The following is a 21,785-nucleotide window of genomic DNA, read 5'->3' on the forward strand; positions in this document are numbered from 1 at the left end:
CCGGTGTTTCAGAAGGTTCGACGTCATGATTCAGGAGGAAAACGGCGCAAAAAAACGTGGACAAAAGAGACAAACACGACGGGATCAGCCACGTCCACGTTTGTCCACGTTTTTTTGCGCCGTTTTCCTCCTGAATCATGAACAAACTAGCCCAAACTAGACTTCGACGTCATGGGATGACGCAATTCCTTGGCGCCGAGTCGGCGAGCTATGGTGGAAAGGGCCGCAACACAAACAAGGCTAGTCGGTCTCCGGGTTTAAAAGAACTTTTTGTTGGGCTAGATGATGCATGTTGTAAGAAAAAGAACAGTAGCGCAACCAAGACGAACACAAGAGAGTACCACACAGGACTAGCGCTAGTCCTGTGCGGTACTCTCTTGTGTTCGTCTTGGTTGCGCTACTGTTCTTTTTCGGTCTCCGGGGTTTTCTTCTTGCCTCCTTTAACGACGCGCTCTGGTAAGACCGCCCCGCGCGGCGCTGCTTTTGTTTCTTTTCTCAAAAATGCGATGAATTTTTTGACACCATCGCGTCGGGCAGGCTCAGATATGATTGGATATCAAATTTCATCCAAATCGGCGGAGTTAAAATTTCTGGAGTGCTCCGGGCCAAATTCTTGGCGCTTGGCATATCTGTTGCTATGACAATGAGCGATACACAAGCAAGATGCAGAAGCAACATGCACGATTTACAAGAAAGGTTTTTGCTCTGCTCTGAGGATGGTACGAGTGTTTCCGAACTAATATGGATAAGATAGTCAAAGTAGCCGCGAGCTTGTACAGACCGTTCTAATCGCGGCACGGCTCCTCCCGCGCAGGGGAGCGCGAGCTTCGAGCGCTCAGCACTGGCGAGCGTGAGCATCGAACGCTAGAGAGCTCTCGCGGTGAGCGAGCAGCTCGGACGCCTCGTTCCTCAGCTGGCTAGGCCTCGCCGCACCGGTGCCTGTCGTGCATTGAAATAAATGTGGCCTTCGCTGCGCCCACACGTTTTACACAAATCTGTACATAACCGATGTCATTAGGTTTTATTGCGAAAGCAATACTACGCTAGGTTTCGAGCCGTCAGCGTGGTCCCGGCGGTAACTACGTTTGACCTTTAGACGACCCCCGTAGCGACGTCACAACGAGCGGAGAAAAAACTGGAGACCAGCTCGGCTCGTCGGCGCGGTCCCAGGGTAACCACGGCGCGCCGCAGCCGCGAGGAGGCGCTCGCAGTGGTGACGTCATACCAGCTCGAAAAAAAGGGCCCTCAGCTCGGCTCGTCGGCGCGGTCCCAGGGTAACCATGGCGCGCCGCACATCTGCTGCGCGCCGCAGCCGCGAGGAGGCGCTCGCAGTGGTGGCGTAATACCAGCTGCGAAAAAAAGGGCCCCCAGCTCGGCTCGTCGGCGCGGTCCCAGGGTAACCACGGCGCGCCGCGCATCTGCTGCGCGCCGCAGCCGCGAGGAGGCGTTCGCAGTGGTGACGTCATACGAGCTGCGAAAAAAAGGGCCCCCAGCTCGGCTCGTCGGCGCGATCCCACGGTAACCACGCCGCGCCGCGCATCTGCTGCGCGCCGCAGCCGCCAGGAGGCGCTCTCTGTGGTGTCATCATACCAGCTGCGAAAAAAGGGGCCCCCAGCTCGGCTCCTCGGCGCGGTCCCAGGGTAACCACGCCGCGCACCTGTGCTGCGCTGACATAGCGTTGTAGACTGCGTTGATTTGCAGGAAAAGAAAGGCGCCTTACCAACTCTGCGGTTTAGTGGTCATCTCAATAACACTTTAAGCTAATTCCGGCGTTCATTGATGCGCTCTGACATAGACAGCGTTGTAGACTGCGCTGATTTGGAGGAAAGCAAAGGCGCCTTGCCAACTCTATTGTTTAGTGGTTAAGCTAATTCTGGCGTTCCGTGCAGCACTCATGCTTTCGCCTTTCACTGCTTTAGTCGCTAAAGTTGCTCCTCCCGATGTCCACAGTGCGGACTTGTAGAGACCTTGCCACACGCGATGTTTGAGTGTTCGGTAGCTAGGACGTTTTGGGTCCTTACGTCGCGAATGTTCGAGGCGACCTTTGGCCCCAATTAAAGGTTCCTTGACCCTTTTGTGCGTATGCTTCTTTGTGTCGGGGCGTTCGTACTATGGCGCCAGAGAGGTGCAGCGGCTCTACAAGGACGGCCGCAGAGGGCCATGTACCCCATGTTGCGGCGGGTGCGTGCGCGCATGTTCGCCCAGGCGTGCGTGGACCTCGTGTCGCTGGAGGAGCACCAGTTCCTTCGGCGCTGGTCTACCCGCTTCATCGTCGTAGGCAGCGGAGGAGATTGCCATTGCTCTGGCTCTCACGAATCCCAATTCAAAACACATCATCACCGACTCGCGAGGGGCCTGTCGGAACTACGAGTTGGGCTGGGCTCCCCCGCTTGCCTGGCGCATACTGGAATATAGCTGTCGATCTGAAGATCCAACTCCACGCAACCTGATTTGGGCCCCCGGTCACCAGGGACTCCAGGGAAACGAACAGGCCGATCAGGCCGCCCGCGCACTCTCTCCCCGGGCTATCTCCCTGTCCTTGGAAGGGTACTCCCAATCAGACAATCTGGCCATTACATTCAAACAAATCACCGATTACTACAAGGAGGAGCACCGGCGCTACCCGGCCCCTTGTAAGGGTCTGGATCGCGCTGACGAGCGCCTCCTCATCAAAATTCTCACTAACACTGTACTGTGCCCGGCGGTGCTTAAACATTTCAATACATCCTTTGATGGCACGTGCCAGTTCTGTGGGGAGGTGTCTGACACCTTCCACATGGTTTGGGCGTGTCAATCTAACCCATCTATCCCCCCAAACCCCAACCCCACCAGAGAGGACTGGGAGGCGGCCCTGCTCGGCTGTCAAGATCTAAAGAGCCAAAAGGCCTTGGTTCAACGGACGCGGGCGGCGTTGCTTGCCAATGGGGCCCCGGAATAGGGGCTCCACCTAGTACTGTGAGGGGAAAGGGCCAATAGGGCCTACCCCAATCACCTCTCTGTAAAATATTTAATTGCCCATAAATGTTTTTCACCACCACCACCGTAGGCAGGGGCCGTGTTACGGTGCGGCCCCTGCCATAATAAGTGTGGCGCGCGTGTGCGGCGCGCGTGTGTGGCGCGCGTGTGTGGTGCGCGTGTGTGGTGCGCCTTGTTCGTGTGCGTTGTTCGTGTGCGTTGTTCGTGCTCGCTGTTCGTGCGCGGGTTTTTGTGCGCGGTTTTAAACCCGGTGTGCTTCCCCCGCTTATGGACCCACTAGAACTTTCTTGGACACTTTTCGTTTTTGGTCACTTACGTTCCCTGTGAGTGTGTGTGGATAGGGCGACATCAGTTGCCGCAATGTATCTTTGTTTTTGTGGAGGGACGGATGTCCCTTTTTGATCGAGAGTCCAAATAAACTTCTCTTATGTGTGCTCGTAATTTTCTTTCGCAACCTTCGGAGCTAAGCCTGTGCCAATTTTTTTTTTAGTGGGACAGTAGTAGCGCAAACTAATGGGAGATTCCTGCGGTAAAGAAATAAGAAATACATATAGCCTTAAGAGAAATGCAAAGGGGGAAAGCAGCTGCTGAGGATAGGTAGCCAGATATCTCTTAAACTACGTGGCGGGTGGGAGGACATTGTGCTAGAAAAACTACGCATCCTGTATACGCAATGCCTTATGACATGGAGCGTACCCGATGCTTAGATGAATGGTTGTATGGTTGGTTTATTGGTTTATTAGAGTTTAACGTCCCAAAGCAACTCAGGCTATGAGGGACGCCGTAGTGAAGGGGTGGAAATTTCGACCACCTGGGTTTATGGAAACTATAAATGAAACAAAATGAAATAGTCACTAACATTGGGAAGTTCACATTTCTTGAAAACCTGAATTACCAGGACTATTCGCAAATCCTCGGGAAGAACGCACTTTCTCAGTTCCGCATAGCGGTGCAGGAATAGCTTAGGCATGCTATCAGTTCTTGCAGAGATGTTCACCTTTGGGTTAAGTAACATATTAAAAACATCTTTATAACTTATGAAATCGATGACCGATCAGGGAGAGAATGATCACTCTGAATTTAATCGCATATCGTTGCGAAAACAGTGAAAATACTGATTAAAAGAGTCCGCCATAACGGTCGTGATCTTAGGCTTGGCACTTTAGACTGAGCATCAAGAAATCATCGATCTTCAATCCAAGAACATCGCTTTTTCGCCGCCGGAAGCAATGACTTCCAAAATTACATGGGAGCACTACGTCGCTCTGAGTGATGAACAAGTGAGCGTTCCACCCCATTCAAACGTCATTGTCCCGGTTGGTGGCAGGATTTCCCAGCACATCGAGGGTATCATCAAGGGAAGCATGCCCTCACACAGGATTTAAGACCCCTGAAGCAGCTATGAACAACGTTTTGAGCGCAACTCTATGGAGCCCGTTCCTGCGTTTCGCGGCGTCGCCGTTGTCCCTCGTAGCCAGCTCCGCAGCCGGGGTAGCGCGCTGCTCTAGCTGCGTGCGCTCCGAAACGCATAGCCGCCGCCATTCGCCACTGCGTGTAACTCCTCGTCGCCCCCTTCCTCCCCCTCCCTTCGACCTTTTCCTCCATGGCGGTGACCGCGCGATAGCGAGCAGTGTTCTCCGGTTGCCGAAGCACCGGCTCGGCATCAGCGGATCACGGTGCGTGCATCCCAAGCCGAAACGCATTGCCGCATTCACCCCACTCGCTAGCAGCGGCATCAGTCAGTCGCTGCTATCTCTTCGCCGTGCAACGTTCCTATGTGCCCACGCGTTGCCTTCCGCGACCTCCCGATAACTTAATCGCTCTCTTCGCTCCTCCTCCATGCTACCCCTGCGCGGCGGCAGTCAGAGCGCCGGATCTCTATATGTGCACTGCCCGAGCCGAAACGCATAGCCGCTGCCGTTCGCCACTGCGAACCGCATGCCAATACAAATAGTTTATTCTCTGCCAGTTCTTTCTGAGCCATGAGCGAGGCAACCGGTGGAAGTCCTTCGTCTGCAGCTACCGCTAAACGAGCCAACACAACGAAGGCCCAGCGCCGTCGCCGCCAGAATACAGAGGTGCGTGCCGCCGAAGCAGAAGCTTCCCGTTACCGCCGTCGAGATGATCCAGGAGTGCGCGACGCTAAATTTAGCAGAAGCTAGACGTCACCTCCAAGAGGGCCCTGCCGTTCGCGCCGCCGCAGCGGAGGCATCGGCGCCGTCCAGAAAACTCTACCGATCGAGCGGCCGAGGGCAAACGCAAAGAATGTGGGTGCAACAAAGGCTTTCCGGCGGCAGTTTAGAGATAATACGTTTGGAAGTGTGTGTTCAGTGTGCGACCGGCTGTGGTTCCAAAATCACGTGAAACCCCTTACGGATACGTGCCTTGAGAGTCTCCTGCAGGGGTTTCCCAACTCGGACTTGCGTCGATTCAGACTATGTTCTTCGTGGATGCAATCTGTGCGGAAGGGTGACACTCCTCATCTTTCGGCAACCAACGGTTACAATCATCCTTCGAAGCCAGCGCGCCTTCCACAACTGAATGCGGTGAGTGAGACTCATATCTCCGCGAATCCCTTCCATGCAAGTGCTACGACGATGCACGGCGGAGACCAATACGGCATTAAGGGACCCATTGTGAAGGTTTGCGTTGACGTCGACGAGATGGTAACATCGTTGCCCCATCCCATCGAACAAGACCGCGCCCTCAATACGCATCTCAAGCGGCGTATTCTAGCGAAGACGACGCACCTGGCGGGGGCAGTGAGAAAATGTGATAAGCTGCCGTGACTCAAGGTGTTTTTCGATAGCACGCTATACAAGCACTACAAAATCAAGTGCGACTTCTCCCGTTTAGTGATATCGTAGAAGTGGCCAAGCAGGAGAAAACTGAGTCGCTTCAGGAATGCCCGGACCTGAACGATCCCATCCAGACGGCCACAGCCATGACGTTGGCTCAGTACACCTTGATATGGGATGGAAAGCTTCTCGTCATTGCTCGGGGGCAGGGAAAGAAGGCCCTGAGCATTATATACAATGAACATGCGGAGGAGCTCTCGTTGCCGCAGTTTACCTCGGTGAGCCACGCCGAGTGGACGGAAGTGCCCGAAGAACCTTCTTCACACAAGCCATAAGCGAGATCCGCAGGTCTGACCGTCGAGGTGCCACCCCCTGTGCATGGCCATGAATGTGTTTCAGGGGGTAACTTTGTTGACCTAAAGTGCGGTGAGGCGCACCACGCCTTAAGCGCGGGGTTGCTGCTTGTGTCACTGATGTGTGGTTAAGATGGTTATTAAGTACGCAATTGTTAGTGAGTCTTAAATGCTGGAGATACTGGAGGGCGTTTGGGAGGCATCCGTCTGATTCGACGCCTTCCTGCAAACACTCTCCAGCGCCCTTGACAAGGGGAACTATATATGCGTTGGCAGGAAGTATCGTAGCCATTAGCACGCTCGGCTGTGGAGCGGAAGGATGGTGGTTCAAATCCAATCGTGCATAAATATTTGCTTGCTGGTCTCACTACAAAACGCGTGACACCTCTGCTCACTACCTTCTGTCGAAAACGATGAGGCATTAAAGGCTTTCACTTTAATAAATGCAGTACCCATAATCCACAACGGCACGCCGGAGAAGAGGGCGGCGGCGCTGTGCAGCTGGGAATCGGAAGACCAGCTTCAGCTCATTGAACGGGCTAGAAGAGCGGGAAGGCCGCGGGAGTTCTGGAATGAGAGCTCAACCACAGGAGCTCTGCGAAAATTTCTATAGCGCTAAAGCTTTCTCTCTGTTTTTAAGGTCGAGCATGTGGAGGCTTACTTGCGCCAGTTGACATTGACGCTCATAACGCATTTTGTAATATTCTTCCTGTTTTCAGTGAAAATAGGCTTTTATTTTAATGAAACGCTGCAACCTATAGACACAGACCAAAATATGATACTTCTCTGGGTTCCCTCACATGACGCGAGTCTCAGCGGTCGTCAGAATGCAGCAGAGGTGTGTACAACATCTCATTTGATCAAGCCCCATAAGCCTTCCGCTTTTTCTCAGGGAGTAGCCATCAAACTCACCTTTATAAAGATGCCCAAGGGGTTGTCCGCCGTGTAATGAGCTTCGAAAACCCTCCCTCCATCTGACTTGACGGTAACTAGGTTGAGGCCCATGATGATATCCATCATATCTTTCATCAGTGGATCACCGTCGGTGTAAAACTGCGAACAAATGTGAAACAAAGAACGTACAAGGTTCAGTAGACCACCAATTGCTTTATACAGAATATGAGGACAGCAAAACTGTCGACTATGAACCTTCACTTTTGACTTTTCTGCTGGTAGCAGGAGCACACCCGAGAGCGGCCTTAGAGCCTATACGTATGCTTTGGAAAGGAAAAAATAATTCTGTAGTGGCAGCGCTTGTCTGCACCTTCCTATGCTACGCAGTTGGAGATGGTCACTCCCTCTCACTTCTAATTCCAAAAATTTCCAAAAGTTCCAGATTCCAAAAGTTTTTCCATGAGGTCATTGATGTGAACATGCCAGGACATATTTTCATAGAAAACACCGATAATCTTCAAACTTTGAACGACCACTATTTCTATTCTATCCGATCGATTACAATAGGTAGTAGTACATAAACTTTATTTATTGGATGGAACTTAATAACCTTAGCTTTCGCAATATTTAAATTTAATTCATTTCTTGCTTCCCAGATACTAACCAGGTTAAGTGTTCAATTAGCATGACAAAAGAAATGTGGAGCAAAACTACCTGAAAAGAATAAACTTGTATCGTATGCCTAAATTATGTACTTGGCACTGGGTCAATGTTAACTATACCGTTTGTGTACTGAACGATTAGAAAAGGACCTGGGATGCCCCCTTCTGGAATACATAGTTTAACCGATCTGACAGTAGAAGAGTGTCCAGTTATTCTGAACATTGTAGCGCTGGCAGAGGATAGACGAAGGAAGGACAAGAGACACAGAGCGGTGAACTTAACAACATGCCTGACGATAGTCAGTGATTCCGGGGTAGACTGTCTAGGTTCAATGGCGAACTTGTGGCCGCACTGAAGCAGGCGCTGGATTTGATCGGGGCAGTCACTGACGCCTCCTATCAGATGAACTCAGTTCCAGATGGCATCCTTTGGCATTAGCGTCCTTAGCGTCCTCGGGTCCTTTGGCATTAGCGTCCGTCGAGAGCGCAGCGCATGCTGCGAGAAGAACTCAGTGGTGCTGTCGATGATGCGAGAGAATTCCCACCATCTTCACCACGACGTGGCCCCAGGGGGAGAAGCGAGCAGAATAAGTCGGAGATTTTGGTGGTGCAGGCGGGTTTGGAACTGCATTCCGACCTCAGTATCTTGCACAATTGCATCCCGTGGCCCATCGGAGGTTGAATTCCACTAAACAGGCCCAGAATATCGAGGGGCAAGAACCGATGCCGGATGCAGAACCCTAGAATCCTAGACTTGCATGCTGCTGCTGAAATGAGGGCCGCTTAACGGTACGGATCAGCATAGAACGAAGAAAAAGGGCCCGTTGTACTGGAAATAAACTAGAGCAGGGTGTGCTGCTGGGCCAGGTTGGTTTCACATAATGAACATTGTAGCGCTGGCAGATGAGGGACGAAAGAAGGACGAGACACAGGCCAATGAACTTAGGAACTTGCCTGAGCATACTTAGTTTATCCGAGGTAGGCTGCCTAGGTTGAATGGCGAATTTGGGGCGGCGCTGAAGCAGACGCTGGATTTACTCGGGGCAGTCACTGACGCCTCCTATCATATGAACTCGATTACAAGTGGCCACTTGATCTTTCGGCATTAGCGTCCGTAGATACTGAGCTCAGAATGGCAGTATCAAACCCGCCTACACCGCTAAAATCTCCGACTTCTGCTCGCTTCCCCGCTTGCGGCCACGTCCTAAAAAAGATGTTGGGAATTTTCTCGCATCATGTACAACACCACTGAGTTCCTCCGGCAGCACGCGCTCCGCAGTCCATGGACGCTCATGCCAAAAGGACAGGCGGCCACTTGCAACCGAATTCATCTGATAGGAGGCGCCAGTGGCTGCACTGAGGAGATCCAGCGCCTGCTTCATCGCTGCTCCAAGTTCGCCATTGAGCCTGGACAGTCTGCCCCGGAATCACTGACTATGGTCAAGCATGTTGCTAAGTTAAGCGCTCTGTGTGTCTCGTCCTTCCTTCGTCCCTCGTCTGCCAGCGCTGCATGTTCAGGATGTCAAACCAACTTGCCCTGCAACACACCCTGTCCAGTTATTACAACGCATTGAGATCGGTATTGAAGATAAGCCAAAATTAACTTATGGGCTATGCAGCGAATACCGCAATTCTCCTACTTTAGTAGATGTGTACTGTGGCTAATATGACTGAATGCCTTTGTAAAATCAAAGATGAGAGAAGCCAACAGCCACAGAAACCAAAGAGCACAGGGGATTTTTTAATTAATTTATTTTTTTTTGTGGTGTTGATCAAGTAAGAATATTACTGAATATGTTGTCGCTTAAAGCTAACTGATTAGAAAAGCAGAAGAAAAAGCAACCACATGCCGCCGGTGGGATCCGAACCCACGACCTCCGAATCACGCGTCTGGTGCTCTACCTCTGAAGCCGCCGCGGTGGCTCAGTGGCTATGGTGCTCGGCTGCTTGCCCGAAATACGCGGGTTCGATCCCGGTCGCGGCGGCTGAATTTCTTTGGAGGAGAAATTCAAGGCCCGTGTACTGTGCGATGTCAGTGCACGTTAAAGAACCCCAGGTGGTCGAAATTTCCGGAGCCCTCCACTACGGCGTCTCTCATAGCCTTAGTCGCTTTGGGACGTTAAACCCCATAAACTAAACTAACTCTACCTCTGAGCTACGGCGACGGCTGTCAAACCTTCTGCTTTCGGGGGTATTTATGTTTACAAATAACCTAACCTTGAGAGTGTTCATCAGCGCCACCCACGTTCGTAAGCGGCGGACGTGGAACGTCCTGAGTTACCGCTGGTGTGACATAGAACGCCATCGAAGGGCGAGGGTGGAAGCTGTGTGAAAACCCTCTTATGCTTCCTATGGCGTCAAGGCTGCCAGAACCGAGGCCCTCGCTAAGCAATTAAGCAAACAAGGGAAGGGGAATGAGGGGCTCGTTATAAATATGAGAGAAGCCAACAGCCACAGAAACCAAGGAGCACAGGCGATTTTTTAATTAATTTATTTTTTGTGGTGTTGATCAAGTAAGAATATTACTGAATATGTTGTCGCTTAAAGCTAACTGATTAGAAAAGCAGAAGAAAAAACAACCACATGCCGCCGGTGGGATCCGAACCCACGACCTCCGAATTACGCGTCCGGTGCTCTACCTCTGAGCTACGGCGACGGCTGTCAAACCTTCTGCTTTCGGGGGTATTTATGTTTACAAATAACCTAACATTGAGAGTGTTCATCAGCGCCACCCACGTTCGTAAGCGGCGGACGTGGAACGTCCTGAGTTACCGCTGGTGTGACGTAGAACGCCATCGAACGGCGAGGGTGGAAGGTGTGTGAAAACCCTCTTATCAACAAAGATTGAAAGGACCATGTTTTTGCTGTCAAAATTTTCAGGGTTGAGTTCTTTCTGTGAAAGAAGCGCTGGTTCAGTGGATCAATTTTTCTTGAAACCTCACTATAAGGGAGCTAAGAGTTTGTAACGATCAGGAAAAGATGTTAATCATTTACGAATGATTTTTTTCGACCAGCTTAGGAAAAAAACGGGGGGTATTGAAATTGGACGGTTTTTGAACACGTTGTTCCTGCCGGTTTTTTTATACTACCGTGACCTTTGCACATCGCATGCTCCGAGGAAACGCCCCAAGAACAAAGGCAAATGTTATGTGTAGGCGCAATATATAAGCAATTAGGTCAACAATGTATTTTATAGGATCTACCTAAGACCCGTTATGTCAATGGTCAATGGACGCGCTGTTTTTCAAACGTGGCAAATGTAGTTAATACTAGGGATCTTGAGATCAGTTCAAGAAACGCAGTTTGTTTGAAAGTTTTATTAAGGACAAGTAGCGTCACCGGACGACCTTGAGGTTAGAGAAAAGAAAGGGTCATATAATGTATTGGCCCTGAAATTTCCTGTCATGAAATTACTGAGCCATTATTATTTAGTTTTGTAATCGTCTCTGCAGATTTGCCTAAAATTCGCTTTAACCTACCCCAGACGTCACCATACTCCTTGTTTGAGGAAGTTAGATTATAGTTGTAACGATTCCTAGTAGCATGAAGTTCTTTGGGAACACGATTTCTATAGGTCTTAGAAGCTTTGAGCGCCTGCGGGCATTTGCTGTTCATAAACTTTTGATGAGGTTAAGAGGTTCAGACATTACCTATGCCTTACGGATTTTCCTTGATCTAGTAAATGTTTCCTGCAGGAAGCACTTGTTCTACAATGATAAAAATTCTGCACAAAATTTTGATAGGCTATACCAGGGTTACGTTCACAGAGCACATAATTCTAGCTCTCTTCTGCAATGCATTCGTGGTATCTCGATGAAGTGCGCGGATTCATTTGCGAGCGAGCCAAAGGTTTGCAAACCATTAGACAATGGAATAAAAATCGGAACGTGACCGCTCGAACAGTATTGACATCCGATTTGGTACCACAGGCTTCGTTCTCCGTTGGCCCCACGTGTCCAGACGAAGTTCGATCTGTAATTGCTAATTTAAAGACGACCGATCCGGGCGTTGACAATATCCATGGAAAGCATGTGAAAAGTATCCGAACATTGCTTGCACCAGTCCTTAGCCACATCTGCAATCTCGTTTTTAAATCTGGCAGTTATCCCAAGGAGCTCAAGATAGCGAAAATAATACCGGTCTTCAAAAAAGGTGATCCAGCTCTGCCAAATAATTATCGACCGATTGCAATTCTTCCCTTTTTTGAGAAAATTTCAGAAAAACTAATTGGAGTAAGGTTATATATTGAAAAAATTAACATACTGACATATAGTCAACATGGCTTTCGGCGCGGTCCGTGTACAGATACTGCAATGGCGTCTCTCATAGATTATGTTAGGCTGGCAATTGATAAAGGAATGCTCTCAGGAGCAGTTTACATAGATTTTAGCAAAGCATTTGATTCCATTGATCACTCCATCTTGTTTCACAAATTGGAATCCTATGGTATCACTAGACCTCCCTAATGCTCTTGAAGAGCTTTCTCTGGGACCGAGAGCACATAGTCTCTATTAATGACCATACATCTAACATAGCTTTAATTAACAAGGGTGTTCCACAAGGCTCAATTCTTGGCCCTGTGTTGTTTTTACTCTACATTAATGATTCACCATCCTGTTTATAGAATTGCAATAGTATACTATACGCAGATGACTCTACCTTGATATCATCGCACCAGGACATTAATCAGCTGATACTTAACCTACAGAATGATCTTAATTCTCTTGAGCGCTGGTGCCACATTAACCGCCTGTCCGTGAACGTCACTAAAACTTGTTTTGAGATTTTTCATCCCCCTCAGAAGCCATTGTCCATCACACCACTTCTTTATCTCAATTCTGCTGCCATTTCATGGCAAGATTGAGTGTCTTTTCTGGGTGTTATCATTGACTCTCATTTAAAATTCCACCATCATGTAGCTCAAACGTGCAAGAAATTTCTTATGGATTGCGCGCAGTAATTAAAGCCCGACGCTATTTCCCAGTCCAAACTTTATTATCTCTTTGCTACGCATTCAACCCTCAGCCACATAAACTACGGTATCTCATCTTGGGGTAACGCCTATCATAATCATCTCTGGCCTTTAATAAAACTGCAAAAGCAAGCCATGCGTATCATAACCTGTACCCCGCGAGTGTCATCCTCCCGCATTTTGTTCATAGATTTAAACGTTCTACCTATCTCGGCCCTTTATTTTTACAACATTGGTATCCTATTCTTTAAGACTCTTAATCATCATCTCCTAAGACTCTTCATCATCATCTCCCGCTAAGCATATTTTCTCCCGGCACGATCATGAGCAACATCGTCACATGTTTTGCGCTGCGTAATAACTTTTTACTACCTAAAGTCAGAACTAACTACGGGAAACAATGCCTTCATTTTTCATCCATATCATTTTGGAACGCTTTGAACTTAGACATCAAACGAACTAATACGCTTTCTTTGTTCAAGGTCAAACTAAAGCTTTTCCTTCTTAATGTGTGATTTTTCTCTTATTGATCCTATGTATCGCGGCATCTGTGAGTGCTTTATTGTACATTTTCCTGCATTACATTGTTTGTATTTAAATATTTCAGTAAATCATAATACACTATGTACCTATACTTATTCTGTGCGTCGCTAAGTAATGTGTTGTGAATTTTGTATTTTGTTGCATATTGAAATTTATTTTCATGGGAGGTCCCGCCCGAGGTCTTGTACCATGGGACCTATGGCTGTATACAGGTGCAACTTTGATTGAATCCCTCAATAAACTTTCAACTTTCGAGGAGCGTTTGTGAACCTGCAGTCAGCCTTGTAGGTGATGGTGTCCCATTTCGGCAAGAGTGCGTGTTCAGATTGTATTCAAACATCATCTTTTCGCGATTTTCGGCAAGAAAATTAATATTGAAATCCCCCCTAGCATTATATAGAAATTCTGAGCATTGACAAATTTTGAGAGCGTATCTATGAAGGTGAAAAACAGAGACATCACCGAATGGCAGCGGATAATATGTACAGAATATGTACATTCGGCATTTAAGTACCAGCGCCTCGAACTTAGGAGCAGAACAGAACACAGGGGAGCAATCGCAGTCGATATCATTGCAAATTAGCATGGATACACCACCACCGCGTTTACCTCAACAGGTGACAAAATAAGGTTTGTAGTGAGACAGTTTAAACACACCCTCTTCGCAATATACAACCGTGTTTGTAATAACGTCCTCGTAAGTAAGAAATCGGCCTTGCCGAAGAAAACCGCAACGTCCCGTGGTTAGTCCTGCCCGAAATCAGGTTAAAATGTGCGCAGTTCAAGCACTGGCGAGAATCATTCAGCGAACAGCCGTCCGCTTCCGCTGCATCAACGAACTCACTGGTATACAAGCCATCGTGGAAGAGAAGTTTATGTCCCGAACCAGCGTTATCAGACCGCCAACTCGTAAAATATGCGCAAATATCCCTCAGCTCAGCTGTGCGCGACCCGCACTTGACGCGGTGTATGTGCCTGGCATTCAGAGCAATGCTCACTATCAGATGTACCAGGATACATGTCTGAAGATATGACATTTCGTTTGGAAAGTTTTGTGCGAGCAATATCTTCATAGCTTCAACTTTTAGCGCTCCGAGTATGGAGCAGTTATATGGAGTACTTCGAGCGTCTGCCATGTACTCTCATGGATGACATGTGCTCTCATGGGTGATGAAGGCGTTTGTATAGGCTAGGCGTTGGTGCTATGTTTGCTTTGTTCCAATCTGTCGTGCCTTATTATGATGAGATATTTTTATAAATTGGTGAGACTGTCACGCGACTAACGTCATTGTAAAAAATTTTTTAGACCGGTCAACTCCCCAACCATGGAGCACCGTTTTAAATTATCATCTCCTTTGCCCGGTTCATGCTTTTTTTTCCACTGCTAGCTTGCAGAAAAAAAAATCTTTAAGCTAATGCTATCTAAATCATGTTCATGCTGGAGGATCAGTAAATCAGAGTAATCCCATTTTTTTTTTGCGTGGATTTAGCAGTGCGACACCAAGCATATTTCCAACCAGAAGAACGTTTTCTAGCCGCAGCCAGTCCCAGAAGACACCTGAGAGTTAGGCACAGGTGTCCATTTATGAACACAAGCGATTCCGAATTATTGCCAAGGTCAGAATCCTTAAGGCGCAGCGTTCTAGCTGTTTGAGCTAGGCATTCCTCTTTCGGCACTGACAGAAATGAACAACAATGCAACTGGGCTCATTCTTGGACGGGACGCGGTGGCAATTGAGGCTCCATGTCGTCAGGGGCAATGACTACACCGGCAAGCTCACCAAGGTCACGAACAATGCTAGTGACATCCTGGTCAGTTCTTTCATCCCGTTCTTTGATATGTTATTTCTCGAGTGCTGTTCTGCGTGCGTCAGACGGAACCCAATGTCCGCAAGGTGCTTCTTAAAGGCATCAAACTCAGCAGGCAGTTCATTGTTTTATTGTCTTCGTGAAGCATTTTCTGCCGTAACGTCACTACAATCCTTCTTCAGCTCTTCAAGTACTTGATTTATGTGAGTCATGCTTTTCTCGTTTTCACCTGCTCCCGCGCGCATTTTTCTCATATCGGCAAACAAATCTCGTTCAACTGCTTCACGAGCTGCCTTCATCTCCCGGTGACCAGTGGACGCAGAGTCCTATGTAGCACTGCATGCCGTGTTGGCCTGTACCAAAGACTTGTCGTGCTGACTTCAATGTGCTTCCTTTGTATGAAAACTGATGTGCACCTCTTCGCCAACTCTCGAAAATGCGCAGAAGCTCTTTGTGAGGAATGCCATTTGCCGATTAGCCTGCATGTGTGCTCCTCGAGACGATTACAAGGCTGCCCTGCGTGCTCAGGCACTGACCGACTTGAGTCTAGGCTGTAGCCGCAAGTCGATCTCTTCAAGTTTTTACATGGAAGCATTGACTGTATGTATACCTAGAAGTTTGATCAATCTTTGGGTATATGGACGGTCCCTGCGACAAACCCAAGTAACTGACGTGTCACCGTTCGAACTAAGCCTCATTATGAGAATGATGTGTACGTATAATTTAATGGTACCTTGCGGCCCTGATCTATTTAATCACAATTTTAACGTTGTCAGCAGAAACCGGCTCTACCAACTTGGGATTCTAACACCTTTTGACTGATAACTGCTTCTGTCATTCATTGTCGCCATCTCCCTTTTGTGACTCTTTTGTTAATATATTTTTTTTCTGTCCTGGTTCACTGCTCTGAGTTCACCAGTGCAAAAGGACTATGGCTATCAATGGGCGCCTCGCCATAAATAAACGAGAAATGGCAGCAGCTGGCATAGGACAGGGTTAAATTTTGGGTGGACGGAATATGCATGTGCCCTGCAGTGGATAAAGTCGTACAGGAGGTGAAGTGGTCGAAATATTTGCAAAGATGCTACTTCTAACAGAAGCTATTGCTGCGAATCTTTCCAGTGTTTCTGTGTTTATTCTTCAGAGCTGCTAGCACGCTGATTTATTGCTTAACTTTTGATGCGAGACAAGACCAGATTTATCTCGATTGATCGCATCCAGGCGGAGCTGATTCTAAGCGGTTCCAGAATGTTGTAGTAACTTTGCATCCTCTACTTGAATGTTCGCTATCAGCGTTGAATTGACCACGGCCGAGAAGGCGGCATCGAGTTCGCCGACCACCGAGCAACCTTGCTGCTGCGCAGCTGCCGAGTTATTCAGCGCATTTTGGGCGCAAGTCGGCCTAAATAAAGAGTGTTCTTTAAAAGCCATTTGCGTCGTTTTCCTGCTCTCCGGACAGGAGTCACCACTACGTGACATTATGCTGCTATCAAAATAGTCTCTGAAACAAACATCATCCACTCTTGTCGCCCGTTTCTCTTTTCTCCTTTGTATTCTGCCGCCGAACTTGCTCATGTGCTAGTTATCAATCCCCATCCTCATACTGTTTTACGGCTATGTACTCGTTACTTAATTGTGCTTAAGCGAGTATGTGAGGTTTATCGCTACTGCAGGCATGGTGCAACATTTGTTGAGTGGAAAAGTAGCGTCTTCTTCCTGTGAGTGTCTGAAGCGTTGGCGTAAAGCGAAGGCGCGATAGGAGTAAATGGGAAAGCAAGGAGAGCAAAGCCGTCGAACTGCATCACGGTTATAATGGTCGCTTACAGCGACGCAACGGAGGGCGTCACTGCAAGGCACCATAGCAACGTGTCACGCTGTGTGGTCCGAACTCGGTGACAAAGAGTGTTCGCATGACGCCGCTCACACTCTAACAAAAATTGCGAATAATACCACAAAACCATTATTATTTCACCATGGCAAAGAGCACTCACCGAACCTCGCCTTGCAGAGGGACGCCATAATACGTTTTTTTCACCCAAGCCTATTAACAAGCGACATCTACTTTTGCTCTCTACCAACGAACGCTTCTGGTAAATAGAAGGGCACGCACTAAGCCCGAGAGAACAGGACTCGTTGTTTTCTCACTCCGTGTGTTTCGCGCCCTGCAGTAATTAAAATGAGGTCATTTAAACTCGCCCCATTGTCGGCTTCGGCAGCCGCCCGGTGCATAGGGCCTCTTCGAAGAAAAAAAAAACTCAGGGGGGCACTTTGTTGACCTAAAGTGCGGTGAGGCGAAAGCCTTAAGCGCGGTGTTGCTGCTTGTGTCACTGATGTGTTGTTAAGATGATAGGGTACGCCTCTAAGAGTGGAACGCGACTGCGCTTTGCAACGCTGCCATGGAGTCCACAGAATGCCATCGCCCGTTCGGTTGTACGCCATGCTCGTCGGGAAATTGGTTTTTGAGCAAAGGAAATGTATCTGTCTCGCATATCTCGGTGGACACCTAAACCTCGCCGTAACGGGAAGGGAGGAAGATGAGAGTGAACGAAGACACCGTATTCACTAGACGCGCCTGTGTACATTCCATACCATCGAGCTAGCATGGCGGAGTGGTAGCATGCTCGTCTTTCACTCCGGAGATCGGGGTTCGATTCCCGAACTCAACAAATTTCCTAATCGGTTTTATTTACTGAGCTTGCCTGACTAGAAGGGTACATTAGGCTAATTTGGTAATTGAGCAATTAACTAAACTCAGTCTCACTTACTTGGAGCATCACTATACGATCCCTTTAATTGGTAGCATGGTTACTAGCCAAAGTACAATTGGCCCCGTTTGAAATTCGCGCACTGTGACGTCACGACCGTTTCGACCAATTGAAAAGCGTGACATTTCTGTCGACAACTCCTGCTTACAACGATGAGGAAATAACGGCTTCCGCCTTAAAAGCAGGACCAGAAGTGGAGGCAGTCACAGGACAATCTTACCTGCTGTTGGTATTGGTCGTCAGATGTGATGCGAAGAACACGAATCCCAGAGCGAACGCGATGCTCGGAGACCTTTGTCTCAAGAGGGTTGTCCTTGTCGTTCCATTTGCGCCAGGCTAAAGGCTCTGTGCTGCCCTCTTTGCCTGGGTAGACGTATTCAATGTGTTGATCCGTGTAGATCGAGCCGAGCCGGAACTTGAACCTGCGTGTCAGTACGAAGAACTAATAAGCGCAACTTATTTCAGCGGTCCCTCTGCTATACTGCCGCACAGGGCTGTTAGGCTGTCAACTCTAAATGAAGTCTGTATTCAATGTACCGACTCGAGTTGTCACAGGAGAAATGGTACTTCAACATTCGAGTCAATAGAGCGTATCAATAAGCGCAACGCATTGCCGTTGTTAATTTCCGCTGTTTTTTTTATTTCAAAATACTGCAGGCCTATGTGGCCCAGGCAGGACTTTGAAAGATTTGTTCAATACATCTTTAAAAGAAAAAACTCACGCCAACCAATATTTAAATATTGCTCAACGTTTCGGGACCAACAAGGTCCCTTCTTCAGGGGTGAATAAAGTGTGCCTTTAGTCACCCCTCAAGAAGGTACCGAGTTGGTCCCGAAACGTTGGGCAAAATTAAAATATTGGTTGGCCTCAGTTTTTTCTCTCAACTATCAAAAAACCCAACCAGACGGACCTCCGTCGAAGATGTTTTCGTTCAATACATCTTTCAGCACTGGTGTTTTTCTCTCTCATTGGAATGTGTCAGAAGTTGCTCCTGTATTGAAGTCTTGTGATGCTTCTGATCTGAATAATTTTCGTTCTGTGCCGCAATTTTTTTCTTTTGCGAAAGTTTTGAAATGGTAATGCACGAACGCATGAGCTCATATTTCAAACAAACGATCACAACTCTGCACGGTTTTTTAATAAGACGATCCATGGAAACGAATTTATGCAGTTTTCTCGGATAGAGTGGGCCTCAAGTCTTTAATCGTGGTCAGGTGGATGCAATCTACGAGGGGGTACCCAAAAGAAACCGGACTAATTTTTTGAATCGGCACAGCTTCTGTGGTACCGCGTTTTGCCGCTAGGAGCACATATAACGAACATTCCAGAGTCAGTAAGCCGAGTGCCGTCGTTGAAGGAGCTCAGACTAGTTTAGGAAGAGTTTTAGAGTGACGAATGTTTTGTGTGAGCGTCGTTTTTGCAATGGCTGATTTTCGTGAACAGCGTGCTCCGGTGAAACTCTGATTTTTTTCTCGGAAAAAGTGGAACGGAAACTCTTGAGATATTCAGAAAGACGTTCAAGGACGATGCTATGGGGACAACTCAAGTGCTCCTGAATTAAATTCTGAATCAAAACAACAGTCACGCCAGTGGAAAACTCCAAATTCATCTCGCCTCAAGAAAGCTCGTCAGGTGAAACCAAACCTCAAAACAATGCTGATTTGTTTTCTCGACGTGAGAGGAGTCGTCCATTCAGAATTTGTTCCGCAAGGTCAGACAGTTAACCAGGCTTTCTGCTTGGATGTTTTGAAAAGATTGGGCAACAGTGTTTGGTGGAAGCGGCCTGATTTGTGGCAGACGGGTGACTGGTTTTTCCACCATGGTAATGCCCCTGCTCACACAGCCCTGTCTCTACGACAAATTCGGACCAAAATTGGCTTGACCTCTGTTCCTCAACCCTCATACTCACCCGACCTTGCCACGTGCTACTTTCTTTATTTCGTAGAATGAAAAGACAGGTGAATGGAAAGCGTTTCGCTGATGTTGCTGAGGTGAAGAAAAAAACGACGGAGGGACTGTCAAGCATCACAAAAGATGAATTTAAACAATGTTTTGAGAAATGAAATGAAAGATTCGACAAACGTATCATTGTAAGTGGAGAGTACTTTGAAGGATATTGAAGGTCTGTGCTGAAAATGTGAACAAATAAGTTCATACAAAAATAAGTCCGGTTTCTTTTGGGTACCCCCTCGTACTTCGACATGACTAAAGCTTCTAACACTGTTTCCCATGAAGTAGTTCCTTAACTGTCCTACCCTACCTGTCCTACCCTGCCTTCCTACCTGCCCTGCCCGCCCTGCCCGCCCTACCCGCCCTGCCCTGCCTGCCCTGCCTGCCCTGCCTGCCCTACCCGCCCTGCCCTGCCTGCCCTGCCTGCCTGCCTGGCTGCCTGGCTGCCTGGCTGCCTGCCCTGCCTGCCCTGCCAACCCTGCCTGCCCTACCCTGCCCTGCCTGCCCTGCCTGCCCTGCCTGCCCTGCCTGCCTGCCTGCCTGCGCTACCCGCCCTGCCCTGCCTGCCCAACCCGCCCTGTCCTGCCTGCCCTACCCGCCCTACCCGCCCTACCCACCCTGCCCTGCCTGCCCTGCCTGCCTGCCTGCCTGTCCTGCCCTGCCCTGCCCTGCCTGCCCTGCCTGACCTGCCTGCCCGACCTGCCTGCCTGCCCTGCCTGCCCTGCCTGCCCTGCCCTGCCTGCCTTGCCCTGCCCTGCCTGCCTGCCTGCCCTGCCCTGCCCTGCCTGCCCTACCCGCCCTGCCCTGCCTGCCCTGCCTGCCCTGCCTGCCCTGCCTGCCCTGCCTGCCCTGCCTGCCTGCCCTGCCCTGCCCTGCCTGCCCTGCCTGCCTGCCTGCCCTACCCGCCCTGCCCTACCTGCCTTGCCTGCCCTACCTGCCCTATACTGGTGAACAGCGCAAAAAAGGCGGGACAACAACAAGACAAGCGCTATCAACTGGGTTTATTGAAGGACGGAAGGGTATATATACAAAAACATAACACAAAGAAGTAAGAGATAGTGTGAAAAGGGCCGTGAAAATCAAAACTTATGTCACATGTGAAGTGATGTAAGCCAATTCCTTGTTGCTAAGTGCCACGGAAGGACTGCTGATGCATTCGACACCTTGCCTGCGGATGTGATGCGCTTCCATTATTTCGCGCGTGAGTTTATCTTTATGGCGGAACAGAACTTCGGTTTTCTTGTACTCCGGTGCGCACTTGCACTTTTTGCAGCGGAACTTTGTGCGCGTAAGCCCGCCGTCCTGTTCCGATTTTCTTTCTTGCTCCCTTTCATGGTGGCATTTGCACTTTTGACAATGAGCGGCAACGTGGCTAAGAGGGTCACTTTTCCTTGTGTTTTCATGCTCCATGAGCCTTTTGTTTACGCATCTGCCTGTCTGCCCGACGTAAACAGCAAATTCGTAAAAAATGGCCGACCCAATGGAGGCAAGAAGGTGAAAAGACCAGCGGTGGTTCCTTACACGCACGGCTTGTCTCACGGTCTCAAGAAGGTTGCCGGCAGGTATGATGTCGATGTTGTGTTTTCTGCTCCCCACAAACTGAGCTCCATGTGCAAGCAGGTTGCACAGGCTAAGGAAGAGAAGAAGGAAGGCTGCCAGGTACGCCATGTTTCACCCTCTGTACCATGTGCAGAAAACGTGGTGTACAAAATTCCCTTCTCTTGCGGTGCTGTTTACGTCGGGCAGACCGGCAGATGCGTAAACAAAAGGCTCATGGAGCATGAAAACACAAGGAAAAGTGGCCCTCTTAGCCACGTTGCCGCTCATTGTCAAAAGTGCAAATGCCATCATGAAAGGGAGCAAGAAAGGAAATCGGAACAGGACGGCGGGCTTCCGCGCACAAAGTTCCGCTGCAAAAAGTGCAAGTGCGCACCGGAGTACAAGAAAACCGAAGTTCTGTTCCGCCATAAAGATAAACTCACGCGCGAAATAATGGAAGCGCATCACATCCACAGGCAAGGTGTCGAATGCATCAGCAGTCCTTCCGTGGCACTTAGCAACA

General features: G+C 48.9%; 1 protein-coding gene across 2 annotated transcripts in view; it reads right to left on the minus strand.

Annotated features, from left to right (window-relative positions):
* Positions 1-21,785, minus strand: part of LOC149337713 (uncharacterized) — an 83,365-nt gene that overhangs the window by 22,169 nt on the left and 39,411 nt on the right. The window contains exons 3-4 of one of the 2 annotated variants that reach the window (XM_089553480.1): positions 17,993-18,194; positions 7,040-7,180 (exon numbers count right to left, since the gene is read on the minus strand). In XM_089553480.1, coding sequence (XP_089409606.1) covers positions 7,040-7,180; positions 17,993-18,194 — 343 coding nt within the window. Of the gene's footprint in view, positions 1-7,039; positions 7,181-17,992; positions 18,195-21,785 lie in introns of those variants that run through there. The other variant, XR_016284421.1, reaches the window with a different exon arrangement.

Source organism: Amblyomma mixtum, chromosome 7 (genome assembly GCF_055824585.1).
Source record: "Amblyomma mixtum isolate Tamu chromosome 7, ASM5582458v1, whole genome shotgun sequence".
In the NCBI taxonomy this organism is placed as follows: domain Eukaryota; kingdom Metazoa; phylum Arthropoda; class Arachnida; order Ixodida; family Ixodidae; genus Amblyomma; species Amblyomma mixtum.